At 45.5% G+C, this 14702-nt stretch overlaps 1 protein-coding gene across 1 annotated transcript; it reads right to left on the reverse strand.

The window, feature by feature from the left end:
* Positions 1 to 1773: 1773 nt before the first annotated feature.
* On the reverse strand, positions 1774 to 5547 carry LOC135399810 (uncharacterized). Its single transcript, XM_064631549.1, has 8 exons — positions 5461 to 5547; positions 5023 to 5171; positions 4794 to 4943; positions 4459 to 4722; positions 3839 to 3964; positions 3234 to 3563; positions 2665 to 2828; positions 1774 to 2142 (listed from the first exon to the last, which is right to left on the reverse strand). The coding sequence occupies exons 2-7, from the start codon at positions 5159 to 5161 to the stop codon at positions 2713 to 2715; spliced, it is 1125 nt and encodes a 374-aa protein (XP_064487619.1). The 5' UTR covers positions 5162 to 5171; positions 5461 to 5547; the 3' UTR covers positions 1774 to 2142; positions 2665 to 2712.
* Between the last annotated feature and the right edge of the window lie 9155 nt (positions 5548 to 14702).

Below are 14702 nucleotides of genomic sequence, written 5' to 3' on the forward strand. Positions count from 1 at the left end.
TGTAATATGAATTATAAATACAGACCTCATGCTTCAGTAAAACCAACAAGGTTGCATGTAAAGTTATATGAAGATCCGAAATTGACTTTTGGCAGCATGCCAGAGGACCGCCTTCTTTCTTACGTAACACTGATTAGTAGGCGAAGTGGGACTGTCTGCAGCATACATTAGGCCAAATGGGACCCCCTGCAGTTCGAGGTCGGTGAACCTGCTAAGGGATGGCGAGATAATCTGCTAAGAAGCATTAGGCAGAATGGGAATAGGCGAAATGGGAAGACACGTGGCCGCCATGGTGGTGGTCACTTTTTCGGCGCAGCTGCTGAGATCCGCATTTGCGATCTAGCATTTGCTCGAAAACGAAGCCTTGAATGGCGTGTTGAAATCCGGTCACGTCCGTACCCTTCGTCACATTTCGTCATTGTGACCATCGTCGCTATGGTTGTCGCATAGCGCAGTTTGTCATCTTTCAATGCCGCTAGCACGCAAAGTGACCATCAGTGGGAGGAGCTTACGAGCATGCCAAGTCACGATGTGGCGTAGGTGAAAGTTCCCTATACTCAGCGATTTGGACGCCGTTGTACGGAAGCACAAGTAAAGTATGCGCGTTTGTTGTGGAAATGAATTCAATTCAGCGTTCAATCCTATAGCACATAGCATACACAGGGATATGTTTTCCCTTAGTGGGTATGTTTTCCCATGTGGATATGTTTTCCCTTAGTGCATGCTGCGCGCCTTCTGGCAACTCTGCGTAACCTTTTCCTCTCGACGAGTTCCACGTTTCGCTCTGTGAACTTCACCCATGCGGTTTGCCCGCGTGCTTTCTCCGTGTCCTTCGTGCTTTGGACGTGTGGTCCGTGCGGTAAGATACAAGTACTCTTGAGGGGAGTAATCGAGGGGAGGCTTGTAATACGCAGCGAGTCTTTTTTTTTAAGAACAAAATGACGCGTTGGGAGAGTAGCATTGCGTTAAAGGAACAGTAACAGCCTCGTTCGTGGTTACGGCGAATTGCGCAATAAACAAAGCCGCGCTCTTGCAACGATGACCGTGACTGAGCTCTGGAGCGCGCGCCAGAGGGCGCCTCTAGGGATCCCTCAACCAGAGTAAGGCTACCATCAATTCCATCAGAGAGGGCGTGCGTGCATCTCTGAAGGCGTATGACATCTCGCTGCTGCTCGCTGCGCCGATTCTGCGTCACTAAAGCTTCGGATAGGATGGATAGGCAAACGAGCCCGGACGAGTCTTGTTGACAAGGAATCGTGCCGGGCCTTCACGGTCACGCCGTTCTGGTGACTGATTTTTGAGGGCATTTATGGGGGGGGGGGGGGGGGGGTGAATGAAATTTCCGACGTACAACCGTTTCTCGAAAATACTTTTCAGAGTGGCTCCTCGCTTGACCCCGCTAGACCTGCATGTGACCCCACTTACGCGGAGGTGTGTACATACCAGCTCCAGTGGCATAGTGGCTAGAGTGACCGCTTTCCATGCCGAGTAGGTAGGTGACACGGGTTCGAACCCCTGTACCGGCTGTGCTGAGGTTTTCTCTGTGTTTTCTGGCCGACTTTCCAGGCACACACAGTTCCCCTGAAATCGGCCCAGGACGCATGCTAAGCCCCTTGTCCCCCACACCTTCCTGTTGTCGTCTGTTCACGTTCTTACGCCGCTCATAGCCACAGTTGCGTCGCGTTGCTAACAATGAACTAAAAAAAAGGTAGGAGTGTGAAGCAGCCGCGTCGCAGCATGCGTAATAGGGTTGATGTACGAGAAACATTCATCGTTAACAACTGTAGTTCTTTTAATCTCTTAGTCATTTTAAATATTTTCGATTTCAAGATCTACAGAGCAAGCAGACAAAACTGGCTGTTTTCCTGCGCAACGCACAGAAACAAACCAGGAGCAATAAGCAAAACTAAGTACAAATTGCGCACAAAACAAAATACAGCAGGCATGTTGATTGGCGTACATGAAAACGTGGCACTAACGAAGAGAAATAGGCATAGCCAGCACTCAAAAATGGATGTAATACAATAAATAAGGCGAGTGAGTGTGCAATGACGTCAGGTGCATCGAGCGAGCGCTGCTGCGGGTGACACCTCCGATCACCGGGGCGACTCATCCGGCTTTCCATATGGTATGGAAGATGAACTGAAAAAAAAAAAAAAAAAAAGAAGAAGAAGAAAAGTGGATATATACATAAATGCTTTGGCATGTAACCCTGTCGTACATACAGGTTGGTCTCACGACAACAAGCCTCGTCACGTAAATAAATTTGTAGAAAATGAGACACAACAATTAACAGTGAGGCATGCAGGAAGTAGGAGTACCTAGGCAGGTCTAAGGGCTGGGGTTTCCGGATACCCGGTCGTTTCCCTCAGTTTCTGTCGTCATGTACTTCAATTAATGCGTCAATGCATGTAGCATTCAGTCCTATAGAGTGGGCCCCACTCCCACTCAGAAAAATCATGGATCCGCTTCTGCTAAGGTGTTTCCGCGCAGAAAATTCATCTAGAGATAGGCGCGTTAACGTAGGGTGTCTAAGCAAGAATGCCGCCCGTGTTCTTATTGTTCTTATGGAGCGCGTTCTGTGTTCGGCGTGCAGGTCAACATTTGCAGACAGACATTTGCTAGGTAATTGTGAGTATGTACATAAGAAGAAGACAAACGTACCATAAAACATTCTCTTAGTACATGCGATGATTTCCTGAAGTTTGGCACCTATACCACACACGGCAGTTGTGTGTAGCGCAGTGAGAACCCGTACTGGCTGTTGGCAGCGTTGTCGCTGGACGCATGATTACTTTTCACCTTCAAAGTGAACGGCTTGCTGTTGGCTGCAAGAAAAGTACGCACAGTCTTTGTGACATGTTACAGCAAATGAGAAAGGTCACACCAGAAATAAAACGCATAAGGGTATTCACAGCAGAACCAATTAACAGTTGAATGCATGGTAAGTCGGAAGTACGTAAATAGGAAGCGCCAATCGCCCATCGACAGAGAAATCATATGAAGTTGACCTGAAAAGTTCGACCATAGGGAACCACGTGGCTCCTTTCCAGGCAGCACAACATCTTGACCCAATAGTGGACCAATATTGGTTATGCCGGCCCAATATCGTTGTGCAGCTTGGGTTGTTTCTTTAGGAACGAGGCCCCACGACACCACGCTTTAATTACTCCCGCATCGGCAATACATTTCCCGTATCCTTCCATAAAGCAGGACGACGTGAATTTACTTACATATAATAACATTCTCGTCGCCAAGACTGGTGCCACAGAAACGGTCTTGACCAGGACCCAGTCCCAGCGGCGATCCTTGGTCTATTCCAACAAAGTCATCCATATTGCACTCAGTTCCATTTGCTCCGTGGTCGATGGGTTTGCCCCAGGAGTACGAGTTGTTCGTTTCCGTTTCCCACTTGATGGAACAGAAGTTCTCTTCCATACGTATGCATATAGAGTATCTTAGGTTACTCAGGTAACGGACACGATGATCCACCAGGGCACCGTAATTGAAGCTGCGTACGATGGCACTTGGACTTCGGTAATATAACAGACATCCAGCAGGAGCTAGAAGGCAAGAGATGTACAATGGTCAGTACATGTTCTTTAAAGGATGTTGTTGGCATTGAGGTGTCGAAGACGTCGTGCCAGTTGACTCGAGTTCTATCTTTCTGCCTTTTGCGTGGAAGACAACATGTGGGACGGGTTTTACAACAAGGGAAGTAGTTAGCCTCGGGGGAAAATAACACTGATGCACTGCGAGATCGACGCCTCCCAGACATCACTTACAGTGTAACACTTGTAGACTCGTTGCTAATATGAAACCTGGAAAACAGTCTCACCTATATCCAGACTGTTGCATTGGACCATGCTGATTTTTATCCGCCATCGACGTGTCATTTTGTCCCCGTTACTGACCACGCTTAGCACTACAGGGTTACCAGAACTTCTTCCCATGTCCACGTATACTGAAATGCAAAACGAAAACACAGTGGTTATACGCTATATTTGCGAGACTTAATTTTACATGTCGAATTGGGTTTTATTGGAGCGAGAAAAAAAAAAAAAAGCACCGAAGCTGGGAACAAACTCGCTCGGCTCTGTCATGACAAGTCCTGAGTTAAGAAGACATCATTTAACAGTTGTGTCAGCTGTGCCTTCTTCCATCGTTTTCTTGTTAAAAAGTCGTGGAAACGTTATTGGTACAGACGATGTCCTTGTCGAGCCAAGTACCTACCAAGTAACACCGTTTCCCTCAGCTACAATATTACAGATTTGAGCGGGCGGAGTTTTGGCAGCGACTTAATAATCCTCGGTTGAATACAGTGCACTAGGGACAGGGCCTGCATGTTCTAGTAGATTGGCTGTAGGACGGTAGCTGTAGCTCGGTACATTTTCTTCACTATCGCCTACAAAACATTTTCTGTGACTAATAATAAACGAAAATTCCCGGTAAACTTACAGTGTAACCCAGCGTTCTCTCCGCAAAGGATAGGGAGGCGCTCCCCAACGGTGGTTCTGACCATGAAGGAATCAGTGATGCACTGCCCGTTCTCATCCGGCTGGGCCAGGCTGAACTCGAGGAAGTCCAAGCGGAGTTGGCAGACGTTGTTCTGCTTTTCGATCGTCACTTGACAAGTGTCTGTTCCATTCTCCCCATTGGGATAGTTCGGATTCACAAATTCTGTTTCGTTGTCACTCGTCGATTTTCCGCAGGTGAAACTGACTGCAATACAAAGCAATCGAATCCATGCATGCTCCAGGGATGCATGACCATTCACGTAACGGATGTCTTACCATAACAGCAAACACCAAATCCGTTGGCACATCGGTTTACTTCGGTTCCCTTCCTGTCCAGGCAGTCCTGCTCGCTAACGCAGGTGCCATTTTGGTTGTTGCGCCCTTCACACGGCTGGTTCTGGTAACGCAAGAGGTTGATGATTCCGGCTAGTGGAGAATCGGTACCATTGATTCATAACTTGCTGCAGCATGTATATATACGGTGGCAAAACTGTGAAAAACCTACTGATGCTCTGCGGTCGCCCAGGCCTGCTGGGTGGAAGTCCACCGCTACCGCCACCACCGCCGAAAATTCCTTGACCGAGGGCAATTCCGAGCAGTGCTGCCAGAACGGCGAGCACTGTAATGCCGTGAAAATGCCCCATGATGAGTTAACTGGAAATAGGTAGAAAAACAGGTGATTCATTCATTGATTGATTTTGTAACAAACAGGAAAAACAGGTGAACTGTGACATATATGTGAACGTATGTATGTAAATACGTAATCGGAATGCTGGTGCAAGAACAATAGGACTGCTGCGCCTGCAAGAACCCATTGCGATGCTATCTGAATATACCGTCGCAGAACCTAACACCCGATGACTATGACACCACTTCACCACTTGGCAAAATCGCGTGCACCCATACAAGAGGGAAAGATCCAGTATCGTAAAGAGGTACATACGTGAAGAGGCCCCAATGTTAACTATAACACAGAGTGCAGATATTTTGCAAACAACTCTCGTAGGTTACTCGCATCGTACAGGCTGCACAAGATCGAAACAGCAGGGGTACATGACATTCCCTTGCCAGACAATCAGCATAACTGCTTTTCTCCGATAATAACAGAAAAAAGAAACCACGACCAAATGACATGCGTAACACGGTACACAGAACGGTAATAACACCATCGCCTACCGCGCAATCCAGAAGAAGTTGAGAGGAACCGTTAGTAGATACCGTTAACGCACCTCGTTCAAGGCCGTGTCAAGACCAAACCAGCGCGAGAAATGCGAGAGCTCTCGAAACGGTCCTGTCCCTCTATCTTTCCAGAGGAGCAGAAGCGCATCTGCCAGGCTCTGCCTGTCACGGAATAGCCGCCATCGATTTCAAACCGGACGCCCGATCTGGGGCACCCCCTCTTCTTCCGATTAAACTTGACCTTGCCGCGAGATAAGCCGTGATCTGAAGACCGAGACTTACCGTACGCCTTTCCTAAGGCTGCTCTTCTATATCCACAGGCGAAGTTTCGTGCCGGACTGCAGCCCAAATGCCGAAACTCGCACTAGTACGTAAAAGAAGCCTTAAAACCGGAGGGGAGCCCACGGAGGGGCCAGCCTGCAAGAACCCGGAAGAAAAGATCTTCCAATAGCGGCTGCGTAAGAGGAGGGAGGGAGTGAGACATGGTCTCCCGCTAAGTTTATTTTGTATATATTTTCAACTTAGGAGGGTCAGCCGTTTCCCTCGCCGGCTGTTACGTCGGCAGGACATTGACCTTGCCTGTGTAACAGGTAGCTCAGTTCCTCGCTGGAAAGAAGGAAAGATGGTCCACTCCCCCGACTTCCATTTTCGGGTAGCGGGAGAGTCTCCCGTCAATGTGGGAGACGGCGAAAAAAGAAAAGAAAAGGATCGACAGACGATGGTTGGCGGACAATGCAGGCCGAGAGCTTTCTGTGAAGAAAAGTGCGTGGCCCTACTGGCATCGTTCCGTTCGGGGTCCCTCGCTCTTGCGCAAGACACAGCGGTTTCTGAACAGTGAAAAATGGTGCACGTGAAAAGGGACAGGCTCTCTGTTCGAATGTGATGAATCGTTCGTCTTGCACACGTGAATGACAGAAGGCGTGGGGAAGATCGGTCCTTCTTCCGCGTTTTGCAGTGAGCACTCCTTGGGATATACTGTTCACCTTGCCTTGGGACACGACGCTTTCAATGTTTCTCTGGTAATTGAGTAAGATAACAGATAAGGACTCTGTTGGAGATAACGAAACAAGATGCTGGGTGGGGTGTGGGTATGCTTGGGCTAGCGCACTTCGCACGGTTCCTGGCTTAGGACCTGTGTCCATGGCGTTTTCAGGTGTATGTTCAACATGTTGTACTTGTATTCATTGGCTCGCCCTCATTAATTACACCGTCGTCAGGGAACATACACTGGGGATTGCGGATAAGGAGCGCTATCGTGGCAAATGACAATGTGGAGTGCCAACAGCTTACTTTTTTGAAGTTTGAAGTTGAAGTTTATTTTCAGCTGAACATGCTAACATCATAGACATATGAGACGGAGGACACAGTGGAAAATAATCATTTTTGAAGGTACCTTTCTGATGATAACACAGAACATTGTTACACAGATTCAAGCGAGCAGAAATGAGTAACAATGATTGCAAAAAAATATTATTGAGTACTACAGCAGTGGAATTACTGCGTACAAAAGAAAGCCTTTCGTCTAACCAAAGGTAAATTCACACAATCTTTTAACTCTGGTGGAAGACGATACCAATCTGAAACACTACGTAAAAAGTGACAGCTTTTCTTAGTTTTAGTAACGGGTACATTCAATACGCCAACTGTTCCTGCTCGCAAATCTAGCAGCCCTAGAAGTTCAGAGTAATTCAGTACCGATGAGATAGCATAAGCTTTGAGAAGAGTGTAAGTTATGTTTCAATACGCCGTAAGAAATCAGCTACTGTACATTATGCATGCTGGAACTCAACATTTTTTTGTCGATGTATCTGATTGGTATGATAGACAAAAGACTTATTCTCACAGCTTGATTTTGCGACACTTGTAAGGAGTGTGCGACTTATACTTCAACCCCCATATACTGAGGAACAGTAGGCAATGTGAGCATGTATAAATGCATTATAGAAATTGAGGATATAACTGAAAGAGGAAAGTACTGCCTAGTCCTTACTATAGCTAGGGCACTGATGCCATAAGAGATTTTCTTAAAGATGTTCCTGATATCGCTCGATCCTGCGATCAAAATCGTAGCTATGGGTCTATATGGTAATGCCAATAAATGTTGCTTCATGATGGAAACTTAGCGGTGTACCTAGCAAAAATAGTGAGGTGAAAAAAGCTAGATGGCGCTGGGGTGAACGAAATGAACTTTACTTTGCCACATTTCCTCTCTGCTGAACATAACCTCGTGATAGGGGAATATCATGCGATGGCGACGCGGTCTGCGGTCCATTAAATATATTGTGAACAGCGAACAAATTTAATTTCCAAGCCATTCTTACTTCTTATACTTGCCATTCAGGTTTTTATAAATGTACATTGAAGACAATGAACAGTGCCTCGCGACTGGGTTTTGCCAAAATAATAATGTCACTCACACGATCGCACTGCATGGATGCGTTTGAGCTGACCTTTATTCTTAGGTGTTTGAGTACCACGCCAGGTGTCTATGACCCTCTCGTCTTCAGAATATCTAGACATCAGCCATTAACTGCAGAGCCCTCTACGTTTGCCATGTTTCTTGCACTAGCCTACAGTAGCTGTGCTCCTCAAGTTTATCCCGTAATGTTTTACAGGTTTGTTAGCAGCACCTATATGCTTATCGGTTTATCTGCATCTGCTCTTACGGTGACGTAGTTTCCCCCCCCCTTCTCTTATATATTGTCTCATACCGAAGACACCGTTAATACACGCTTAGTATCTCGTCTGTGCATACGTTGTTATATCTGGCCTAAATTAAGTACTATATACTGGATTAAATTACGCAAACGAACGTGCATGAAGAAAAACAAAAATTTAAAGACGCGGTAGATTGATTGATCAATTGGTAAAAGAAAAAAATTGAGACCACAAACCACTCGGGACAGGCTACTGCAGGACATAGACATATAGACTTAGACCCATGCTTTGTAACCTTTTGCAAATCGAGATAAAAAATAGTAGATTTTTTATTAGAGACCCGACCCAAGCAGCACAACATCTTCGCCCAATATTGGGCCAATATTGGCAATGTCGGTCCAATATTGGACCCAGATTGGTCCAATATTGGGCCAGTATTGGTCCAATACATTGTGCTGCTTGGGGAAACGTTAGATTATTTCCTCATCGTTGTATTTCAGTTTATATGAGAGCTCTCGAATCTTGTATGCTTCACTTTTTATTTGCCATTACCTTCCTTTTTTTACACCACGTATTATGGGCGTCCTTAACTAGCTAATGCTATTGGACCTCTATCGCGGTGTTTGTGTGTCCTTGTTTTTAATTGAATTGAATAAAGCGTCACACACACACATATAGACATACGGTGATCATGTAGTGATTCCTGGGGACCCCATATCCACCGTCTTATTTACTTTGTCTCTTTTCTTTTTTAATTTCCAACCATTATCAATTTCCAATTACGAAAACCGTAGCAGCATGCCCTCTTCATGAGCGCCACGCCCTCCATTTTATCGTATCGTTTTTTTTTGCCTTCTTTTTTTCTTCCATCAAACCAAACTAGAATAAAAGTCGAACGAGAGAATCACATCCGCATGGCAGCGCATTAGCAGCAAAGACATGTCACGCCCCCGACAAGCAGGAAACGATATCCATGTGCTGATGTGGCGCGACCTGACATGCGTGTCAAAATACGATGACCTTGACAGCAAAACGAAGGGCAACCTTACCGTGAACTTCGAGTCACGCTCCGAAGCGTTTGCCTTCGTAGCGTCACTATATCTCGCGAGAAAGAAAGAAAAAAAAAGCGTACCACCTGTCTGGATGCCAAAGGTACTTGTTTCCGGAACGCTTCTTAGAATGACACGCCTCGACCTAGGTCGTTGTTATTGCTCACAGTTTTAGGTCAAGCACTTTGCAGTATATGTTTGACATCAAGTGCACGATTGCCCACGGCGAGTAATACCTACGAGCTATGTGTCATGGGAACGGAAGAGCTGCGTTTGGATAGGTCCGTTACGCAGTTCTTTCATCGTGTTTCTGCAACTATACTCTTCGCTCGGAACAGGGGTGCAGTTAGGTTGGTAATTTCCAACTTCATCTTAACTGCATTGGGAATCTTGTCGTTCTGTAGTGCCATGTAATCGCGGAAGGAATGTGTACACATTTTCGGAAACTTTGTTGCGTTCATGGGATATCGTCATTTTGACCCGGTTGTATGAGGTTATAACTGAAACACAAGTTCTGGCGTGCACTACTGTACAGGTTCTCAGCCTGCTTCACTAGGGATAAACCACAAGGTGTGCTGCAGTGAAGAGTGGCCTGAAGTCTACTTTATTGCATTGTACTAAAAAAAAAAAGAAAAACATAGAGACGTGCCTGACGACTGTTATTACAACAACAACAACAAAAGGACAAATGATGATGATATGGTACGTTTCCCCGTGGTAGCCACAGGACCCTACCCCACTTCACAGAGGTTAATTAATTAATGAATTAATGGTGAGCGCTACGCGAAGACAGGTCGGTGTTCTGTTTAGAGCTCGTCGAGGAGTCCAGTGGCTTGCACGGAAGCAAGAAGGGAGCCCGGCACTGATGCGCAGGTTAGCTCCATGGGCTAAGTACTGTGGACAAGCTGAATGGTCTGTGGTCAAGGAGCTCAAGATGGCGTCGAAACACCCAGCGTTCACACGTTTACCGGTCATAGTCCTCGATGATATGGAGGATCGTAGCTGGGGGTGTGGAAAGCTGGGCACAGCGCCGTGATGATTATTACGATTCTTACTAAAGTGTTGGATTCCGTACCGCACGCGGATGTAACAAGATCGAGTTGGACAGAAGAAATCCCATGTGTAAAATAGTAGAGTTGGAGTACTGCATAAACGCCAGATGATACTTGCAGAATGGATGACCTGACCAGACAAACACTACGGATGTCACGCTCACGGAGTGTTGTCTTGGTCGGCACTGCCACAACGAAACGCTCTCAAGAAGACTCTCTTTATATGGTCCGTTTTTATCTATTCATCTAGTCTTTTTAGTTGAGATCATATTTACGTCTAACTTGTCGCAATTTCACCACTGTTTTGACGCACGCCTTGGCTGTCTGTGCTCCAAACATCCTCAACTGTAATAATCAATCATCATCATGTAATCTGTTGCGTTAACACAAACACAATTTCTCTCTCTTTCTCTCTCTTTTTTTCTTTTCTTCTTTTTGTTTTTTTGTTGCTCATAAGGACAATAACAAAGTTTCACTATAGAGGAAAACCACGCTGCTCTCTCGTTGAGTGTTAACCGGCACCAGATCGATGGACAAACTGATTGTTGTACTCTGTCGCACAATGTTTCCATTCTACCACGTCTCTTTTTTGTCTGTGTCACAATTGTTTGTAGACATTAGACGACGTGTCAACTTTGTTGACAGACTAGTCAAACTGATTCCCATCAAATGAGGCAGCTGGCCAAGGCATGGAGCATCTTCACGGGTCACATTGATCGTAATAAACATGGGAGCCTACAAGGAGATGAACGGCCATGTAAATTTGTGATGTTGGTAAGAAAGGGAAGGACAACTATAAAGACCTACTCGTCATGCCCCCATTCGGACAAAACTTAGTAGTATGTGGCCCAGGTTTCTCAGTGGAGAACGAAAAGTGCACTGTGGTTTATGCGTGTTGCGAATTTCCCCATTCATCATCATTAATTTATCTGTTGTTGTTGTGGTTAGCGTGTTGGTCAGGCCACGTCGAGACTGGGAGGTACCCTGGTTCGAATCTCGGTGCCGGCTTGACAGGCACAAAATGGGAAGACGGTGTGGCCCCTCCGGTCGCTGGCGGCCGGTGATGAAAGTGGCAGTCCAGATGAGGTCTCCATTTGGCCAGGACAGATGTTGATGAATAATGGTACGGAGCAGCAGGCGTGTTACCAAAGGCAAGATATACGTTTATTAAGACTATAGGTTGGTTAAGGGCCGAATTCAGAGTTCATAGATGTTGGGTGCGTCGACGCTGGCCGATGAACACCCGTGGCCTCTCTCGCGCCCATCGCTTTTATGGATGGGCGATGACACGATGAAGATGACTATTGGTCAGTGGCAGTGATGATGATGATGATGATGACGCTCACAGGCTTTGCTGTGTGGGCTTTTCCTGGGTTTTCCTCGGACGCGGTTAGACATATGCCGGCACAGTTCCCTTGCAAGTCGGCCCAGGACGCACATTCCCCGTGAGCGTTAGTCGTGACGTTGCCCACCTTTGCGAGGCCGACAACGGCGAGCTCTTTCAGCACTACCACCACCACCACCACCACCACCATCATGCTCTCGTTATTGTAACGCGACCAAAGAATGAAAATATGAATTAGACGCGTGACATAACATGCGTGCATTTGTTGGCAGCAAAATAAACTGCAGGTGATGCGATATTCGCTTTCCTATGTGCGAGTAATTCATCGAAAGGTGCAAGTACGCTACGAAAGTGTACCGATGAACTGGAAGGCTGATGCTGGTCCAGAGACAGTATGAATATAATTCACATGGATGGTATATCATTTTCTTGAGCTTGAGCAGGTGGTGAGACGCAAAACACAAGTAGACACTAGCTTACTTGCATGTTAACGCTCTGCTCATAATTCACGTATCAGCACACCTTATAAGAAAGATTCAAGGTTGAAGAATTCAAGATTCAAGATTCAAGAATTTTTTTTATTTTGCAACATATACACAAATTAGATGTGGGACTGCGATGTCAAGCCTGCGATGCAGTCCCAGATTTACGCATTATTAAAACGAAACAAGACGTACAATGCATCTTGGGGTTAGCCACGAGAACAAAATAAATGAAAAGAGAAACACACAGTGAAAGATTGTACACATAAAATAAGTTGGACAAATGCGCTTTTTTTTTTTTTTTCCTTTTTCAACAACAGATCACGGGAATGAATACACTTGTTCATAAATCTAAGCAGAGAAAAGCTCGTAGTCGCCTTTTGAATGAAAAGAAACTGGTTGTGTATGTCTGAGTCCTACGGGAAGTGTGTTCCAAATGATTGGGCCAACGAAGTTCAGTTTGTGTGTGCCAAAATCTGTTCGCGGCTGGTAAAGCCGAAAGTATATTTCATCTCGTCGTAGGGTATTGGGAGATCTGAATCTAACTATATTACCGACATTGGCTACAGGTAGTGAGTATACCATACGGTGCATCAGGAGCATTAGTTTGTATTTAAGTAGAACGAAGATATTCATTATCGAAAGCAAAGGGAAAGCATACGAAATTGTCTCCCCGGGTCGTACTCTTAGAATTATTCTAAGTGCACGCTTTTGCATAATGAGGAGGGGAAGGTACACCTCTGTGAGTTAGCCCAAAAACCTCTAATGCATAATTAAGATGCGAGTGGACCAGTGCGTAGTGGATCTTTACGAGAGTACGAACAGAAAGAATGGTATACTCGCTTTTGACAGTGCCTGTAAACCAACACACATTTTTTGCCTAATGTCGCGAACATGTGGCGGCCAACTAGGATGTTCATTAAAGCGTTAGCCCAAGAAATTTAACCGTCGTGGCTCGCGTAAGTACGCGGTGTGATAAACATACGTTTAGGTTTTCGAGGTTTAACAGCCTTTGGATGGGGCGGAAAACCACATAGTTGGACTTGGCGTAGTTAGGTATCAACTTGTTCAAGGATAACCAAAGCGATAACCTATTAAGAGCTCGATTGGCCTCGCTAAGCAGTGTTTCGGGTGTTGGTGCGTCGACGAACAAGTTAGTATCGTCTGCGTAGAGTGTGCACTTCACAGGTAGGAACAGGTGGGTAAGTCGTTGATGAACACCAAAAAAAGAAATGGCCCAAGTATTGAACCCTGAGGTACACCTATGGAAAAGTCGACAAGATTTGATTTATTGCCTCGTATATAGACGTATTGTACTCTTCCATTCAAGTAGCTTCTGATTAGACTGAGCGGAAGGCCCCTTATGCCATACCGTTCAAGCTTTAAGAGAAGTTTTATGATCAATTAAATCAAACGCTTTCGTCAGAAGCCGGTAAATAAAGTGAAATAAAGTTAAAATTTTGGCAGGTCGGTGAGTCATCTTAAAAGCGATAAAAAAAAAACAGCGCACCTTCTTTGGAAAATAAATATTCTTGGTTGGCAGTTCAGTTTGTCCTTCCTCTTTTTCGTCCCCGTTTCATCCCGGCACTGTTTTTTTAAATCGTTTTTAAGGTAAATAAAGTGTTGCATAACCCTTGCATACAGAAACAAACTTGCCATTATAACTACAGAAGAGCAATTATACGCGCTTGTGTTATCCTACGGTTTGCAATACAAGAGCAATTATGCGCTGGAGTTGTATAAAAATTTATTAACATTCACATTAGCCAAAAAGACGCGACTTTAACCGTAATAATACACAAAGAAAATCATAAGTCCGACTCAGCTCACTAGTACGTACCAGCCTGTACATGTGAACAAAGTCTGGAGATTCGGAGAACCTGTGAAAGCTCGGAAAACATGCTGTGATTCGCACTGACTGGACGAAGGTATAGGACGTAGATTCCTGTCAATAGCGAAGTAGTAGAATTGCCTATATGGGGAACACGAACCCTTTCTTGTTTTATGTGTTACACCGTAGAATATCTGCCTAACAATATATCGAGCAGTATCAGGATGTCCAGGGGAACCGCGCAACCGTGTATGCTTTGAATATAGGAGATTCCGGGCGGGTGATGAGATCACTATTCCCCGATTACTTTGGCGCCAACCATTGCGAGGTCAGAGCGGTCAACTAGTTCCATATGGAAGGGTTTTCTACACAGGAGAACAGTGGATATGTGAGCATATTGCAGGCACGGCTGGTTGCAAAGTGTAGACTTAACGTTCCTTATGACATCGGGACCCGTACCGATGTTTGGCTTCGCACACTTGCAAAGAAATTAAGATCGTCTATGTAGCATGTACATTTCATACAGACTTCAAATTTTGTGTGTGGGGGGGTGGTGCTTTATCATCATATGCGCACGCATATGGTTGCA

This window comes from Ornithodoros turicata, chromosome 7 (assembly GCF_037126465.1).
Source record: "Ornithodoros turicata isolate Travis chromosome 7, ASM3712646v1, whole genome shotgun sequence".
NCBI classification, from domain to species: Eukaryota; Metazoa; Arthropoda; class Arachnida; order Ixodida; family Argasidae; genus Ornithodoros; species Ornithodoros turicata.

Coding starts and splice junctions, on each gene's coding strand:
- LOC135399810 (XM_064631549.1), bottom strand. CDS start 5,161: ATGGGGCATTTTCACGGCATTACAGTGCTCGCCGTTCTGGCAGCACTG. Junction 4,723..4,793: donor ATTTGGTGTTTGCTGTTATG/GTAAGACATCCG, acceptor TTTGTATTGCAG/TCAGTTTCACCTGCGGAAAA. Junction 3,564..3,838: donor ATGCAACAGTCTGGATATAG/GTGAGACTGTTT, acceptor CTTGCCTTCTAG/CTCCTGCTGGATGTCTGTTA.